This window comes from Vicugna pacos, chromosome 15 (assembly GCF_048564905.1).
Source record: "Vicugna pacos chromosome 15, VicPac4, whole genome shotgun sequence".
NCBI lineage: Eukaryota > Metazoa > Chordata > Mammalia > Artiodactyla > Camelidae > Vicugna > Vicugna pacos.
The window spans coordinates 18,973,980-18,992,649 of record NC_133001.1 but is presented as its reverse complement, the minus strand read 5'-3'; the positions used below and the strand labels follow the sequence as shown (position 1 = coordinate 18,992,649).

Here is an 18,670-nt window from a genome sequence, read left to right as displayed (position 1 = left end):
CACATTTTTGCTTTAGGAGTCCAAAAGTATTGCTTATTTTGTAGAACAGGGTGGCATGCCAATGGAAAATTAAGTTAAAAGTACTTTATATGAATAGCCACTGTCTTGAAAATGACACAGGTTTGGAGAGTATCTTTCTATTTGATGATGTGGGGTGCCTGGCGTGTTTTCTATATTTACTTTTATATCTTTGAGAACAAGTTTTACTCTGTTCACAATTAAGAGTTAAATTTCATCATCCCACTTCACTTACCATTTTAAAAGTTTCCCTAGAAATAGAAATTTTCCATAAACTGGGTATCATTTTGATTATTAGCTAGAAGTGCTCATGGCAGCACAACTTAACCATCCAGCCAACTGACAGGAGATCCAGGAGGCCTCAAAGAGGATTGAATACATTAGACCAAATTTTGTTTGCACATCAGAAGCTCCTAGGCCAAAAAACTGTTATGCCTCAAGTGCCTCACATATAGGAGGCTCTAAAAACCTCAATTAATATCTCAACGAATCCTTTATATCACAGAACACATTTCATCGTGATTGGCAAGCCAGCATTTTATTAGGGTAGAACCGTGTACTGCAGCCTTGGGAAACCCTCTGTTTCACACTAGCGGTATGATGGGCATTTATTACCAAGATGACTTCAGTGGAAAACTGGCTCAGAAGGTGGTTACACATGGATTTTCCTAGGAGTTGAGAGGTAGAAATGAACTCCTGAGTGATCAGAAAGCAATTCCAATTTTCAGGTTACTGAGAAGCAGTGGCTTTGCTATCCTTTGAGAAGCTTGGATCAAGGAGGAGGGGTGGATAAAGAATGGTGTTGTGACAACTTAGACCTAGCCACAAAACACCAGCATATTTTAAAGGGAAGGAGTGAACACACTTGGCAATAGAAGCTAAAAATTGAGACTACAAATTAAGGCTCTGCTTGCCCCGCCGATGTAATTCATTCTCCAGTTTGGCACTGGCTACTCCATTATTTCCCCTCGTGCTGTTCCTGTCTTCTGCCCCCTATTTAACCCATGAAAAAAGGTGATGGCACTTCCAGCTGCTGTAAGCATGAAGCTGCTGAACAAATGCTTCACATAAGGATCTTCACTGTGGCTTTCAATCTTCCAACTGTATTGTGGGATCTGCCCTCCTATTCCGTGTCTACTTCAAGGTTATTGAGAGTCAGTCATCCCCCAGATAACACCATGGTGTGAAAAAGAAGCCTTAGAGACAGCAAGTCATAGAATTTAACCTCTGATACTGGTACACAGTATTAGATGACATGGACTGTTATCCATCTGCTCAAAGGTTAAATTACCTGTGTAAGAAAGTAAGCAACATCGTAAGCTCCTTTCATATGTTCACATTAATTAGACTCACTGCAGTGATAGAAGACTAAGATTCTAATTAATAAGAATTTAAACTAAAAAGATGTACTGGATCTACTCCCAGCAAAGGTTAATAATGAATTCATGTGCAGTTTTAAAATGTGACAGTTTTCTGTAAAAATGCCGTTTTCAATAAGCAAGTTATCTGTAGAGATAATTTCTAAGGAGTGCACAACAGTGACACTAATTTTAATTGGTCTTGTCCTCCTGAGGAGAAAAGGCTTGGATCTTGCCAACGACTATATTTTTCTCTGACTTCCATTTGTTGGTTTCCTCTTTGCTTCTTCCTTTTTTTTTTTTTTTCCCAAAGCTTGGCAAGTACAGAATTTTCAAGAATCTGGACATGAATGCATTTTTTTTATAAGTGTCAAAAGTTTTCATTATATATTACTACTTACTCTGTATCAACAGGTTGATTCACGAAAGGCTACAACAAAGCAAGTCAATCAGATGCAAAATAGGGTAATAGGAAAACAAGTCCCCAGTGAGAGAAGTGCCGAGTCCTGTGCAGCGCGGAGAAGAGTTCAGGGAGAGGAGGAGCCGACGGGGCTGCCCAGCCGTGACCCGCCGCAGGTGAGAGGTGTGCTGCTGCCGCTGCCGACTTCTCCCTTAGTGTTACATTCGGATATGCCCTTTGGGAGTAAGGACGTTTTATTTTCTCTTGGGGGCCAAGGTTTTGTTAAATGAGAAGGGACAGAAAATATCCTATCCAGTGGATAAAATCAAAGCAGCCAAGTTATCATAGAAACAGAATGACAGTGAGCACATCTGCATACAGATCCGATTTCTTTCTTTAGCCTGAGAATGTAATGTGCACTGAAATTTTTAATGCCTCCTTTGATCCATAAGTGACTCCTCATATTCCATATTTTTGCATTAGACTTTTACATTAGACTGGTTCTTCCAGTCTAACTCATAATCCAATGTGAGAGTGTCTCTGTCAGTGTGGCTATATTTTTAAATGATGTATTTTTTTATATTATTCCATCATTTGTCTAGTGACTCACCTTTAGCAGATGACTCATTCAAGCAACACCAAAAGCCTTTCTTAATCTAACCCTTTTTGACAAGAAAGAGAAGCATGCAAGGTATTTATACCTGCAATGAAAAAAGTGTTTTTCCAAAATGGCCAACATTTTACATATAATTTACACATCATTTGCCCCAAATGATTTGAGGTCATTTACAATATAGAACAAGATAATTCTATCTCCCAAGGCTCTCTAACCACCCCCTGAAAAGAAACTGGTTAATCAAGCAGTTGGGATGTTAATCACTAAACTGAGCGTTGAATTTGGCTCTGAACTTCTGGGCAGCCAAGGCAAAAACTAGAAGCGTACAAGTTAGACATGTCTCCTCTAACCAGCAAGCATACAAGCTTATCTAGAGAGAAATGCTTTTTTAGTACTAATAGGAATCTTGCATTTACTCTGATACAAAACAACAGTAGCATCATTTGTTTTTTGTTTTATTTTTTAAGTTGATATGAAGGAATCTACTTCAAATGGACACTTTTTATAGTTCCCATTTCTAAAATCAAAGACAGATATTGCTTGGTGACAAAATTTAGATTGAGTGCCCTTTTTCAGCCAGTATCACCTGTGTGTGGAGGGAGGCAGGACTATAAAAATACTGATGCCCGGGTTGCAAGCAAAGAAATGGATTCATTTTCATTGGGGTGGCAATGCGATAGGTGTGTGTAGATTTTATTACTCCAGAAAGTTCTTTGTTCCTTTTCTGTCATGTCAGTCCCCTTCTCCCAGAAACAACCACTTTTCTGATATTCTGACTTCACCACTAGATTAGTTTTGCCTCTTCTAGAATTTCACATACACATACTCATACAGTATGTGTCTGGCTTCCTTCTCTGAGCGTGTTATTTTTGAAGTTTACCCATACTCTTGCATTTGTTCTTTTTCTTGTTGAGTAGTACTCCGTAGTATAGCTACATCATAATTTGCATATCCATTCTCCTATTAGTGGACACCTGGGCTGCACCTGGCTGTAGCCATGAATATAGTTGCTATGAATATTCTGATGCAAGTCCGTCTATGGACATGTTTTGTTTGTCCTGAGAAGTGGAATTGCTGGGTCATGGGGCAGATAAATGTTTAACTTCATAAAAAGCTGACAAATACTTCCCATTTTATATTCCCACCAGTAACGTATGTGAGTTCCAGGCACTCCACATCCTCCCCATTATTTGGAGTTTGTCAGTCGTTTTTTTAATTTTAGCCACTCCAGTGTGTGTGTATTAGTGTCTCATGGTGATTCCAATTATCATTTACCTGATGACTAATAATTGTGAGCACCTTTTCCTGCTGACTGCCCATTCATGTATCGTCTTCTGTGAAATGTCTTTTCAAGTATTTTGTCCATTTTTGTTTGGATGATTGTCTTTTTATTAAGCTGTAGAAATTCTCTCTATATTCCACATATAAGTCTCCTGTCCAGTATTTACATTGTGGAAATGTTCTCCTAGTGTGCAGCCTGCCTATTTGTTTATTTAAGTATCTTTGATGAGCAGAAACTTTTTTATTTGAAGTTCAGCTTATCAGTTTTTTTTTTTCTTAGGTTTCTTTACAGAAAAAAAATTAAGAAATCTTTGCCTACCTCAGGGTCACAGAGTTATTTTGCTGTATACTTTTTAGAAGGTTTATAATTTTAGCTTTCATGTCTGGGTCAATGAGCCATCTCAAACCAGCTGGGTATGATGTGAGGTAGGGGTTGAGATTCATTCTTTTGCATAGAAAAAAGCCAGTTACCCCAGCTCGGTTTGTTTAAGATTTTCCTCTTCCTAATTAAATTTCTTTGGGGCCTTTTTGAAAAATCAGCTGTATAAGCATGGAACTATTTCTGGATTCTCTTTTCTATCAATCTATTTTTCCTTAAACCCAAACCGTACTGCACCAATTACTATAGCTTTATAGCAGGTTGTGAAATTAGGTAGTTTAATTAGGTAGTTTAAGTCCTTCAGCCCCTTTCTTTTCTTCAAAGGTGCCATAGCCATTTTAGGTCCTGGTCCCCTCCATAAAAATTTAGGAATCACCTTGTCAATTTCTACTGAGCAGCACAATGAGATCTTAATTGATACTATACCACATGTAAAGATCAGTATCAGGGGAACTGAAATCCCAACAACACTGAATCCTCCAATGCATGAACCTGATACTTTTCCCCATTTATGTAGATCTTCTTTAACTTATTTCAACAATGTTTTGTAGTTTTTAGTGTAGATATCCTACACATTAAAAGTTATCTCCAGGTATTTTGTTTTTTAATCCTATTGTAAATGTCATTTAAAAAAAATTCATATTCCATTTATTTATTGGTATATAGAAATACATTGATTTTGTATGCTGACCTTGTGTCTTGGGATCTCCCTAAAATTCACTTGTTAGTTCTAGTAGTTCTTGTGTATTCTTAGGATTTTCCGCATGGTCAGTCATGTTGTCTGTCAATAGAATCTTACTTCTTCCTTTCCAAGATGTATGCCTTTCATTTACTTCTTTTATCTCTTATTACAGCTGCTGGGACCCCTAATACTACATTCAGTAGAAGTAATGAGAGTGGGCATCCTTGTTATGTTCCTGATCTCAGGGATCTTTCTTCTTTCTTTCACCATTAAGTATGATGTTAGCTGTAGGTTTTTCCTAAATGCTCTTTCTCACACTGAGGAAATTTCAGAGTATTTGTAGTTTGCTGAAGAATAACTTTAAGTCATAAATGGGTAATAAGTTGTTTTCTGTGATCTGTTGAGATGATCATATGATTTTTCTCCTTTACTAGTATAAGGAGTTACATTGATTTTTGAATGTTAACCTTTTATTTTTGGAATAAACCCCACTTAGTCATGATGTGTTGTCATACTGAATTCAATTTGCTATTTTTCTATTATGGATTTTTATATCTATATTGATGAGAGATATTGGTCTGTAGTTTTCTTCTCTCATAGTATCCTTGTATGGTTTTGTTTTCTGGTCTCTAAAAGTTACATGAGAGGGAAGTGTCTTTTCAGAAAATGTTTTTATAGGACTTGTTTTTCATAAGTGACAATATTTAGCAAGAAAACCATCTAGGTCTAGAGTTTTGTTGGAATAAAATTTTAAATTATCAATTTACTCTCTATCACAGATAGTAGTGATAATTAGATTTTCTTGAGTCAGGATTGGCAATTTGATCTTCCAAGAAATTTGTCCATTTCATCTAAGTTGTCAAATTTGTCAGCTCTATACAGTTCATGATATTCTCTTATTATGCATTTAACATCTTCAGTATTCATTCCTGATACTGGTAATTTTTCATTCCTGATAATGGTAACTTGATATTCATGTTGCTTTATAGTGACACCATCTCCCCAGTCCTAAATCCTGGCAAGCATTGGTCTGTTTGCATCACTAATTTTGCCATTTGGGGCACGTCAGTATAAATCAAATTATAGACTGTAGCTTGTTGAGATTGGCTTTCTTTCACCATAACACCCAAATTTTGCATGTACTGATGGATGATTCCATTTTATTGCTAAGTTGCATTCTGAGGTATGGATGTAGTGTTGAAGAACATGTGAGTTGTTTCCAGTTTTTGGCCTCTCATTGTTTAGTGTGATGTTAATTGTAGATTTTTGGTAGATATTCTTTGATAAAGCTGTTGATGAAGCTCCTCTCCATTTCTAGTGTATTAAGAGTTATCATTAATGGGTGCTGAATATTGTCAAATGCATTTTCTGTATCAATTAATACGATCATCTGATGTTTCATCTTTATGGTATTACCATGGTGGATGACACTGATTAGTGTTTGAATATTGAACTAATCTTACACTCCTTGAATCAACCCCACTTGGCTATGGTGTATTATTCTTTTCATACGTCATCGGATTCAGTTTGCTGGTATTTTGTTGAGAACGTTTGCATATCTAATGAAGACTATTGGTCTGTAGTTTTCATTTTATTGTCTTCGTCCAGTTTTGTAACCAGGTATTGCTGGCCTCATAAATTAGTTGAGAGATCTTCTAATTTCTGGAGGAGAATGAATAGAATTTCTTTTTAGATGTTTTAGAGAATTCTCCAGTAAAACCATCTGGACCTGGAGATTTCTTTTCCTTTTTAACTATGAATTCAATATTTTTGCTAAGACTATTCAGATTATCTATTTCAAGAGTGGGCAGACTCTCCTGTAAAGAGCCAGACAGTAAATATTTAGGTTTTACAGATCCCATATGGTCTCTGTTTTATTCAGCTCTGCATTGTAGTGCAAAAGCATCATATACCATAGGTAAACAAATGAGTATGGCTGAGTTTCAAGAAAACTATTTTTTTTTTACATTTTTTATTGATTCATAATCATTTTACAGTGTTGTGTCAAATTCCAGTGTTCAGCACAATTTTTCACTCATTCATGGACATATACACTCATTGTCACATTTTTTCTCTGTGATTTATCATAACATTTTGTGTATATTTCCCTGTGCTATACAGTGTAATCTTGTTTATCTATTCTACAATTTTGAAATCCCAGTCTATCCCTTCCCACCCTCTACCCCCCCCCGTAACCACAAGTCTGTATTCTCTGTCCATGAGTCTATTTCTGTCCTGTATTTATGCTTTGAACAAAACTATTTATGGTATAAAAATTTGAATTCCAAGTAATTTTCAAGTGTCACAAAATTGGCCTGCAGACCACAGTTTACCAACCCCTAATCTATTTCATCTTGAGGTAGTTTTGATAATTTGTGGCTTTCTAAGAATTGGTCGATTTTTGTCTAAGTCATTGTATTGTTATGTGTAGAACTGTTCATAATATTCCTTTATATAAATCCTCTAAATGAGATTGAAGCTTATAGCAATATGTTTACAAATATCAGTACTTTATTATGTTTTCTCTCTTTTTTGACCAGGTTTATCAATTTTATTGGTCTTTTCATAGAACCAGCTTTTGATTTTTTTTTTTTTTTACTATTTTTCTTTTGTCAGTTTCATTGATTTCTGCTCTTGTTTTTATTTCCTTCATTCTGCTATGTACTTATTTTCTCTTTCTAATTGCTTGAGGGGGAAACAAGCCTCAGTTACTGAACTGAGACTCTTCTAATATAAGTACTTAGTATTACAGATTCCCCTTCTAACACTGTGTTAGCCATGTCCCATATATTTTGATATATTATGTTTTCATTTTCATTTAGTTTTAAGTTCCTCTTGGGTTCTTTGACCCAGTCAGAAGAGTTTTTAAATTTTTTTCATATATTTGGAGATTTTCCTTTTCTTTCTTTTAGCTTGATTTGTTTATTTTCCTTTTTCTATTTCAGGTGGAAAGTTTAGACTACTGATGTGAAACTTTTTTTTTCTAATATAATTATTTAACACTATAAAGGGCCTACTAAATTCCATTTTAACTGCATCCCATAAATCATTATATATTGTATTTTAATTTTGTACTCTCCTATGAGACTTCTTTCGATGCTTTGGTTATTAGAAGTGTGCTGCCTAATTTCCAAGTGTTTAAAGGTTTTTCTGTTACTGATTTCTAATTTATATTATTGTCTGAGAACATACTTCGTATAACTTTGTTTTTAATCTGTTAAGGTTTATTTCATAACCCAGGATAAGGTCTATCTTGGTGAATATTCCAATTGCAATTGAAAAGAACATGTATTCTCCTGTTTTTGGGTGGAGTGCTCTATAAATAATGGTTAAATCCCACTGGTTTGTGTGACCTAACCTTGTTGTTCTTCTATCTAGTAGTTCTCCATTAATTACTGACAGCAAGGTTTTCTAATTAGGAGCATGTGGAATGCCACCTCTTTGAAGTCCTTAATGCATGGTAGTGATGGTCAGTAGGGCTCCTCCCCGCAGTATTTGAGGCCAGTGGGAAGCAGAGGTTTACTTTCTCTTTGCTGATGTGTGCTTAATGCAGAGTGGGCACTGCTGGTGTAGGGCTCTGCTGCACAGTACAGAGTCTGGGGTGAGGGATGGAGGCACTGTTTCTGCTTGTGTTAATGCAGGAAGGGTAGTCTACAGGGTGCTGCCCTTCAGTCTCCATAGTACGTGGTAAGGAGGGAAGTGTGCCACCTTAGTAGTACAGTTTTGGAATGGTTGACAGGGCTGTCTCATAATTTCTATAACACCCTGGGGCAGGGTACCACCTTGTTAGTGTGGGGATGGTCTGGTTGACAGGGTTCCACTCTAGTCTCCTTAGTGCTTGGTGGGGAGGAGTAAGTGCACATCCTGATTATTAGCACAGGGTGGTGTACTTGATAGGACTCACCCCAGTTTCCACAGCACCTGGTCAGAAGTGGGAGGGGTGCAGTTTCTTTCATGGTGTTCACCTAGAGTAGAGCAGGTGTAGTCAAGAGTGTTCTGTACTGTAGACCTGGCCTCTCCCTGGTCCATTGTTTGGAGAGAGCAGGCTTTTTTTTTCTTTCTGTCTATGCATGTTGTTTTCAGACTGCAGGCTGCTTTATGGCCCAGGTTTAGATGCACAGGGGGATTAGGGAAGACTCGTGATTAGTTCATTTCCTCAAGTCCTGATGTCCCTATCCAGTCCGCCTTCTGTTAAACAACTTTGAGGATGTTCTATTAGTTCCTTTTTGTCAAAAGTCATTAGTTGTAATTAGCAGAAAGTATAGAGTAGAATATTTCTCTTGTCTGGAACCAGATGCCCCTCACCTTCATTTTGAAGTCTTCGCTGGGTATGGAATTTTTCATTCCGAACTTTAAATAAGTTGTTCTCCTGTCTTCTTGGGTGTGTTTTTTAGAAGTTAGTAGGTATTCTTATCATTAATCCTCTCTCTCTCTTCTGGCTGCTTTTAAAATTTATTTTTTAATCTTTGGATTTTCTAGATCTTTGGTTGTCTTTGTGTTTATCCTGCTTTGAGTTCATTGAGCTTCTTTTATCTGTGGGTTGACATCTGTCATCAAATTGAATATTTCAGCCACAAGTTGTGGCTCATACTTCTGAAATTCCAATACATGCAAGTTAGACTGCTTTACCTTTTCTCACAGGCTCTGAGGTTCTGTTCACTTTTAAGATCAGTCTTTTTTATCTTGCTGTACTCCAGTTTGGATATCTTCTTTTGTCTGGCCTCTACTTGATTGTTGAACTGGTGATTAAGCCTAGCCAGAGATTTTTCATTTCAAATATTGTGTTTTTTTCACTACCAGAAGTGCACTGTTTTTCCATTTCTCTGTTCACTTACTGTGTTTAACTTTTCCTTTAAGTCCTTGAACATATTTATGTAGATACTTCATCCCTGTTTGATAATTCTGCCATCCGGTACATATATATATGTCCATTTCTGTTCTTCTATTCTCCTAGTTATGGGTCACATTTTCCTGCTCCTTATGTGTAGTAAAGTTTTATTGTGTGGTGAACAGTGTAGATGCTAAGTTCTTAAGACTCCAGATTTTATAGTATTCTTTAAAAGAGTGTTGTGTTTTGTCCTGGCAAGCAGTTAACTTATTGGTGGTTCAACTTGATCATGTCCTGATTTCTGTTTAGGCATTTTTGGACTGGTCTAAAATAAGTATCTTAAAAATATGGCCTTTCTGGGGTCTGGGTTGTTTGCCTTTTTGTAAGAATCACAGCCCTGGTTGTTCACTATACCTGAAAAGTTGCTTCATAAATTCTGTGCAGCTATATTGTTTTGTATTCGATTTATAGGCTTTTATAGCAGGAGGGGAGATCTGATACCCATTATTAATGGCCAGAACTAGAAGTTCTGAACTGGAGTGTTGATAATTTCATAGCTTCCTAATTTATTCTAATGTGCATTCAAGGCTAATAACCACTCCCAATTCAGGATTCCTTGACAGCAACACTATTAGCATATTGGTTAAAAACCAATGCTCTGACAGAATAGACTAATGTATGCCTTACGCTGTTGCTACTCAAAATGAGCTGTGCCAGCCAGTCGCACAGGCATCACCTGGAGCTTCTTAGAAACAGAATCTCAGGTCTTAACCTCAGACCTTGTGATGAGATCTGCATTTTAACAAAACCCAAAAATGATTTGTATGCTTTTTCTAATGTTTGTTAAATGATGCCATAGACCAGGGGCCAGCAAACTTTCTCTTAAAAGGTCAGGTAGTAAATATTTTAAGCTTAAGGTCCCATCTTTGTTAGAAAATTCAGTGCTGCCATCATAGTGTAAAAGGAGCCATGGACAGTACATAAACAAATGGGTGTGATTGTGGCTGTGTTCCTGTAAAACTATTCACAAAACAGGTAGCCAGCCAATGAGCCAGTTTTCTAACCCAAGCCGTAGATCTTTCCCAGTCAGAGCTCTCAGTAAACTGAAGACAGCTAAATCCCTTGACGAGTGCCTTCCCATTAGACATCATTTGTTGTTGCTTAGAGACAAGGTGTTCAGATTACATAGGAGATGATTCTATCTTGAAATTTTAGTAGCTTTTCTATTCTCACCTAGATAGGGATTACCAAAGATGATCCACTTCCACTTCCAGTTATATGTAAATGCAGCTTAAGTTAGTTTACCTGTGGCTGGTAATCAGCCTTTAGAATTATAATTTGATGGTTTCTTTCTTTTTTCTTTGTGGGAGAACAATGCTTTATGGGCCTACTAGAATAACCATTAACTCATTTCACCTTTAGTGAATAAAGCCGACAGAATTTTAGGAAAATTGCATTAGTGTGACTTTGTTAGCTCTCAGGCAATAAAGAGAAGTTTATAGTTATCTGACTCTCAATTTCTTTTTAATAGAAAAGCTAAAAAGCCTTTAAGACATCTCTTTTGACATAGTGAAACTAATTTGTATAGACTGCTTGATTTCTTTTTGCCTAGATTAGTGTGAGCATCTTTTCTTGGATCAAATTTGTTTAACTAGAACCCATTTGTTTATTTTTGCTTTTATATACATTACTCCAGCAGCTGGCTTCTTGTACTTGATTTCAAGATTTTTTTTGGCTATTTGGGTTCTTTTGTGTTTCCATACAAATTTTAACATTTTTTGTTCCAACTCTGTGAAGAATGTTGTTGGTAATTTGGATAGGGACTACACTGAATCTGTATGTTTCCTTAGGAAGTATGGCCATTTTAACAATATTGATTCTTCCAATCCAAGAACACGGTGTATCTTTCCCTTTGTTTATGTCGTTTTTAATTTCCTTCATCAGTGTCTCACAGTCTTCAGTGTGAGGGTCTTTTGCCTCCTTGGGTAGGTTTACTCCTAGGTATTTTGTTCTTTTTGGTGCAATGGTAAATAGTATTGTTTCCTTTATTTCCCTTTCTGCTATTTTGTTTAGTGTATAGAAATGCAACTGATTTCTGTATATTAATTTTGTATCCTGCAACTTTACCAAATTCATTGATAAACTCTAGTAGTTTTCTGGTCACTTCTTTAGGGTTTTCTATGTATAGTATATCATGTCCCCTGCAGTAACAGTTTTACTTGTTTCCAGTTTGGATTCCTTTTATTTTTTCCTTCTGATTGCTATAGCTAGGACTTCCAAGACTATGTTGAATAAAAGTGGCAAAGGTGGGCATCCTTGTCTTGCTCCTGATCTCACAGGAAATGCCTTTAGCATTCCCCATTAAGTGTGATGTTAGCTGTGGGTCTGTCATACATGGCCTTTATTATGTTGAGGTATGTTCTGTCTATGCCCACTTTCTAGAGAGTTTATCATAAATGGATGTTGAATTTTGCAAAACCTTTTTCTGCATCTGTTGAGATGATCATATGGTTTTTATTCTTCAATTTGTTAATGTTGAGTATCACACTGATTGATTTGCAGATATTGAAAATCCCTGCATCCCTGGTATAAATCCCACTTGATCATAGTGTATGATCCTTTTAATGCATTGTTGGAGTTTATTTGCCAATATTTTGTTGAGGATTTTTGCATCTTTATTCATAAGTGTTATTGGCCTGTAATTTTCTTTTTGTGTGTGTGCTATCTTTGTATGGTTTTGGTATCAGGGTGATGGTGGCCTCATGGAACAAGTTTGGAAGTGTTCCTTCCTCTGCAATTTTTTGGAATAGTTTCAGAAGCATAGGTGTTAACTCTTCCCTAAATGTTTGGTAGAGTTCACCTGTGAAGCCATCTGGTCCTGGACTTTTGTTTGCTGGGAGGTTTTTAATTTCTGTACTGGTAATTAGTACCTTTCTAAGAAATTGTCCATTTCTTCTATGTTGTCCTTTTTGTTGATGTACAGTTGCTTATAGTAGCCTCTTACAACCCCTTGTATTCCTGTGGTGTGAGTTGTTAACTTCTTTTTTATTTCTGACTGTAGTAATTTGAGCCCTCTTTTTTTTCTTGATCAGCCTGACTAAGGGTTTATCAAATTTTGTTTATCTTTTCAAAGAACCAGCTTTTAGTTTCATTGCTCTTTTTTTTTTTTTGTCTCTATTTCATTTATTTCTGCTCTAATCTTTGCGACTTCTACTAACTTTGGGGTTTGTTCTTTCTCCAGCTGCTTCAGATGTAAGGTTAGGTTGTTTGAGACTTTTCTTGTTTCCTGAGGAAGGCTTGTTTCACTATAATCTTCCCTTTGAGAACAGCTTTTGCTGTGTCCCAGAGGTTTTGGATTATTGTGTTTTTCATTTTCATTTGTCTCAAAGTATTTTTTGATTTCCTCTTTGATTTCTTCAGTGATCCATTGGTTGTTTAGTAGTATATTGTTTAGCCTCCGTGTGTTTGCATTTTTTTTTTCTTGTAGTTGACTTCTAACCTTGTAGCTTTGCGGTCTATTCAGGAGAATGTTCCATGTGCCCTTAAAAAGAATGTGTATTCTGCTGGTTTCAGATGGAGTGCTCTATAGCTATCAATTAAGTCCATCTGGTCTAATGTGTTATTTAGGGCCTGTATTATTGATTTCCTGTCTGGATAATCTGTCCATTGATGTAAGTGGGGTCTTAAGTTCCTCCACTATTGTGACTGTTGATTTCTCCTTTTATGTCTGTTAACAACTGCCTTATATATTGAGGTGCTCCTATGTTGGGTGCATATATATTTACAATTGATATATCCTCTTTTTGGATTGATCCCTTAAGCATTATGTAGTGTCCTTCTTTGGCTCTTACAAGTCTTTTAAGATCTGTTTTGTCTACTCTAGCTTTCCTTTGGTTTCCACTTGCATGGAGTATCTTTTTCCATCTCCTTTCTGCTTGCATGTTCTCTAGCTCTGAAGTGGGTCTCTTGTAAACAGCATATATATGGGTTTGTTTTCACATCCATTCAGTCTGTGTCTTTTGGGTGGAGCATTTAATCCATTTTCACTTATGGTAATTATCAATAGGTATGTTCTTACTGCCATTTTGTTAAATGTTTTGGGTTTGTTTTTGTAGTTTTTTTTTTTTAAGTATATTTTTATTGAAGTATAGTCAGTTTACAATGTGTCAATTTCTGGTGTAAAGCATAATTTTTCAGTTATACATGAACATACATATATTCATCTTCATATTCTTTTTAACCATAAGTTACAAGATATTGAATATAGTTCCCTGTGCTACACAGTATGAACTTATTGTTTATCTATTGTATATAGTAGTTTGTTTTATATAGTAGTTAGTATCTGCAAATCTCCAATTCCCAATTTGTCCCTTCCCACCCCATTCCCTCCCCTGGTAACCGTAAGTTTGTTTTCTACGTCTGTGAGTCTGTTTCTGTTTTGTAAATAAGTTTCTTTTTTTTTTTTTTTAAGATTTCACATATAAGTGATACCATGTATTTTTCTTTCTGGCTTACTTCACTTAGAATGACATTTTCTACGTCTATACATGTCACTGCAAATTGCATTATTTTATTATTTTTCACGGCTGAGTAGTATTCCATTGTATAAAGATACCACAACTTCTTTATCCAGTCATCTGTCAATGGACATTTAGGTCGTTTCCATGTCTTGGCTATTGTACATAGTGCTGCTGTGAACACTGGGGTGCATGTGTCTTTTTGAATTAAGGTTCCCTCTGGATATATGCCCAGGGGTAGGACTGCATATGGTAAGTCTATTTACAAGTCTTTTGAGGAATCTCCATACTGTTTTCCATAATGGCTGCACCAAACTACACTCCTGCCAACAGTGTACGGAGAGTTCCCTTTTCTCCACAGCCTCTCCAACATTTATTGTTTGTAGTTCTGATTTGCATTTCTCTGATAATTAGCAATATTGAGCATTTTTTCATTTGTCTATTGGCCATTTGTATGTCTTCATTGGAGAATTGCTTGTTTAGGTCTGCTTATTTTTAGATTGTTTTTGTTTTTGTTTTTTGTTTTTTTTTTCTTAAGTTGTATGAGTTCTTTGTTCTTTTCTCATGCTTTGATGACTAGAGAAGTTCCTTTAAAATTTACTGTAAAGCTAGTTTGGAGGTGCTGAATTCTTTTTTAGCTTTTCTTTATCTGTGTAGCTTTTGATTTCTCCATCAAAACTGAATGAGAGCCTTGCTGGATAGAGTATTCTTGGTGGTAAGTTTTTCCCTTTCATCACTTTAAATATATCGTTCCACTCCCTTCTGGCCTGAAAGGTTTCTGCTGAAAAATCAGCTGATAACATACAAGGGGAACTCCCATAAGGTTATTTGTTGCTTCTCTCTTACTGATTTTAATATTCTCTCCTTATCTTTAATTTTTGTCAATTTGATTACTATGGGCTTTGGTGTGTTCCTCTTTGAGACTCTGTGCTTCCTGGACTTGGGTAAGTTTTCAGTTATTATGTCTTCAGAAATTTTCTCAGGTCCTTTATCTCTCTCTTTGCTTTCTGGGACCTCTATAATGTGAATATTAGTGCTCTTAATGTTGTCCCAAAGTCCTCTGAAACCATCCTCATTTCTTTTCATTCTTTTTTCTTTTTTTCTGTTCTGCAGTAGTGATTTCCACTAATCTCTCTTCTAGCTCACTAATCCATTCTTCTGCCTCATTTAGTCTATTCTTGGTTCCTTCTAGTGTGATACTTATTTAAGTAATTCTATTCTTTAACTCTATTTGGGTATTCTTTATATTTTCCAACTCTTTGCTAAAAACTTTGCTCTGTGCATCTATACTCCTGAGTTCTCTGATCATCTTCACCATCATTATTCTAAACTCAGGTAAATCTTCTTCTGGGATTTTATCTTGTGCCTTGTTCTGCAAGACATCCCTCTGCCACCTCATCTTGTCTGTCTTTGTATTTTTAGGTAGGTTAGTTACGTTTCTCAACCTTGGAGAAGTGGCCCTCTGGGATATGTCCTATGAGTCCCAGCAGTACGCTCCTCTCTTGTCACTCAAGGGTCAGGGGACTGTTGTTTTCTTATTTCTGGTGGATGAGGCTGCACTAGAGGCTTATGCAGGTTTCCTGGCTGGAGAAGCTTGGTCCTGGACCTCCGGTGAGTAGGGCCATGACTAGAGGTGTTTGTGGCTTAGGAAGTCTGCTCACAGGTGGGGCTGTGTTGTTTGGCCTGAGGCTTCTCCTACAGGCTGTCAGGTGGGGCTAGGTCTTGTTGCTAATGATCCAATCAAGATGTCAGCCTCTAGGAAAGCTCATGTAGGTGAACATTCCTGGAATACCCACCTGGGTGAGCCGCAGCCGTCCCCTACCTCCCCTCCCCGGGAGAACTTCAAAACCAGCAGGCAGGTCTGACCCAGGTTCCTATGAAATCACTGTCTCTGGATCTGGTGCATGTGAGATCCTGTGCACCCCTCCCCAGTCCCATGGGGCTCCTGAAGTTAAGCCCCACTAGTCTTCAAAACCAGATGTCCTGGGGTGTCTTCCTCCCAATGCTGGAACCCTGGACTGTGGAGCCTGGCATGGGGCTCAGAACTCTCACTCCTGTGGGAGCGCCTCTGCAACTTAATTGTTCTTCAGCTTGTGGTTGCCCACCCGAGGGGTATGGGGCCTGATTATATCGTGAGCACACCCCTTCCTACCTTCCTGCTGTGGTTCCCTCTCTGTTTCCAGTTGAAGATCTTTTTTCTTGATGGCTGTTCAATAGTCGGTTGTGGTTCTGTTGTAGTCGCAAGGTGAGGCAAGCTCATGGTCCTAATACTCCGCCATCTTCTTGGATTCAGCTTTCTGTACAAATAGTTTTACTGGGTCACTGGTTGGCGCCACTCTGTGGGCACAGGATACTTGCACCAGTACCTCTAGCATTATTCATTATTACTGACCAAAAAGCCTTCTAACTGTATGACAGTCTTATCCCTAAGCCTGGTTTTATTTTTGTCTTCCAAAAAATTCATTTTTTAATATTCTGTCCTATTTTTAGATTGTAAATTATTTAAGAAATGGGCCTACTTACATTAACCAGATTTGGTTGTTTGATATTGGTAAGTACTTTTATATATACACTTGAACATAATAACTTCAGGAAAAATAAAAAGCACACAAAAACTTAATCTTGTACAATTTGATCTTGTATAACAAGTTTTACTTAGCATTCTTACAGAGTACACAAAATAAATACTTTGATAACTCAAACCTTACACAGCTCAAATTTAACACACAATGTATGTATCTGCCCATAGGAAAGCACAAGGAGAAGACAAAAATACTGTGAGTCTCAAGAATGTCTGAATGCAGTAAAAACTTCTCCACAAATATCCAGCTGTGTGCAACTCCCAAATTCATTTGATGAACCCCATCAAGATTTTACCAGTCCAGATATGTTCAGTAAGTCAAGATCTCCATCTTGGTACACAGACGCTTCTACAACTGGTATGGAGGTCACAGAATTAGAAAGTTCTACAGGATTCTGGCATACTCTTAGTGAAGAGACAAAATCAGATGTATATTATTATGGCATCACCATTGTTTTTCTTTTCATATTAGTATGTCTTGCTTTATACTTTCTCTGAAGATATCAAATAAAATCCTTTTTAAGGTTTCCAGTTTTTCACAGAAATGTTGCATTCTTACTTCAGGGTTTTCTCCCAGACATTTTCAAGGTAATTGGCTTATAAAAAGAGAATGTTTTATATTAGAAATGGTGTAATGATACAGTTCAGAAAATACTTTTTAAGTTTCATATCACCTAAGAAATCTAGATAAGGGGTTAACCTTTTTTTGATCAAAGGAGAAATCTGAAAATTAAAATGTTGATAGGGACAATTAGACATTTTCTGTTTTTTAAAAATACATAGATTAACAAATGTTTCAAGAAATTTTATATAAGCTGACATACTATATAGATGTCATCTAAAACACATTACTAAAAGCTAGGCACATTTTATGAAATGTAATAATTTGCTTACCTTACTACAGTATGGACATTCACCAAATATGATGTTAAAACTCTGTCTACTAGTCAGCAGTCCTCTTAACCACTGAAGATTTTTAAAAAAGATAAAGGGAGCAGTGTCAGCATGATTACAAAATTACAGAAATTCCAAATATCATTTCCTTTCTGAGCACATTATATTTTTATGCCAGATTTGCCTTCTTTATTCTTTTACAAGAAGTAAGGGAGACACTTCCTGAGCCAATACCTAACTACTAAAATTCTGAATAAAAAGGGAAAACCAGTATGGATTTCAAGGTCTATGCCACTATTTATAGGCCCCTTTAAGAATCTGATGAAAATAAAGCCATCTTCTCTACCTCAAAACAGATATACACAAAAATAATGCATTTAATTAAGTCCATGGGGTTCACAGACCCTACTCAAATCCATTAATCACAAATTAAGAACTCCTGCTGTAAAATATAACATAGGCTCTTGAAAATTCAGGTCTTAATTCTCGTCTTAATCACCAATAGTGGGTTAATTCTCAATTCATTAATTATAAGCATGAGACAGTCCATTTTTAAAAATTAAATGAATATTCATTATTACAAAAGAAAGCACATGCTCCCTTAAGAGTATCTCTATAATTAGACTTGGTATTTTATGATTTTGTATAAAGTAAATTGACATCTCTACCTAAGTTCTCCATTGTTACACTGCAGATAGCACTGGCTGCTATCTTCAATCACAAAAATCAAGAGGTGATATTAAGGAAGTCTCTGAAAACTGAAAGCACTATATATAACTGCAAGGTGTTTTGTACATAGATGCACATACAGTTAATCATAAGTCAACTCTGACCTAAGATGAGTACGACAGAGAGCAAATGACTGTAGACAGGAATGAAAGCAGATTTTATGGATAATCAATAGTAAATAAAATGTCACTGACTTAGTGTTGTCAGATATTCAGATCACAAAATGCTTTCTTCTCAATACCAAAAGTAGGACTATTACATTTATTCTATACATACATAGAGCCTGAAAATTAGTAAGTACTCCATAGTGCTAGCTCCCTTTACCTTACTGCCACCGTTAATCTCACCTGGATGAATATACAGCGCTTACATGAGACACTTACTGAA

At 36.5% G+C, this 18,670-nt stretch overlaps 2 protein-coding genes across 4 annotated transcripts in view; one reads left to right on the top strand and one right to left on the bottom strand.

The window, feature by feature from the left end:
* VRK2 (VRK serine/threonine kinase 2) overlaps positions 1–17,187 on the top strand; it is a 101,982-nt gene extending 84,795 nt beyond the window's left edge. The window contains exons 12-13 of one of the 2 annotated variants that reach the window (XM_072937710.1): positions 1,791–1,952; positions 16,829–17,187. In XM_072937710.1, coding sequence (XP_072793811.1) covers positions 1,791–1,952; positions 16,829–17,158 — 492 coding nt within the window. In that variant the 3' untranslated portion in view covers positions 17,159–17,187. Of the gene's footprint in view, positions 1–1,790; positions 1,960–16,828 lie in introns of both variants that reach the window. The other variant, XM_072937711.1, reaches the window with a different exon arrangement.
* FANCL (FA complementation group L) overlaps positions 16,700–18,670 on the bottom strand; it is a 62,882-nt gene continuing 60,911 nt past the window's right edge. For both annotated transcript variants that reach the window (XM_006201475.3, XM_072937712.1), the window contains exons 13-14: positions 17,555–17,626; positions 16,700–17,256 (exon numbers count right to left, since the gene is read on the bottom strand). In XM_006201475.3, the coding sequence (XP_006201537.3) occupies positions 17,221–17,256; positions 17,555–17,626 (108 nt within the window). In that variant the 3' untranslated portion in view covers positions 16,700–17,220. The remainder of the gene's footprint in view (positions 17,257–17,554; positions 17,627–18,670) is intronic.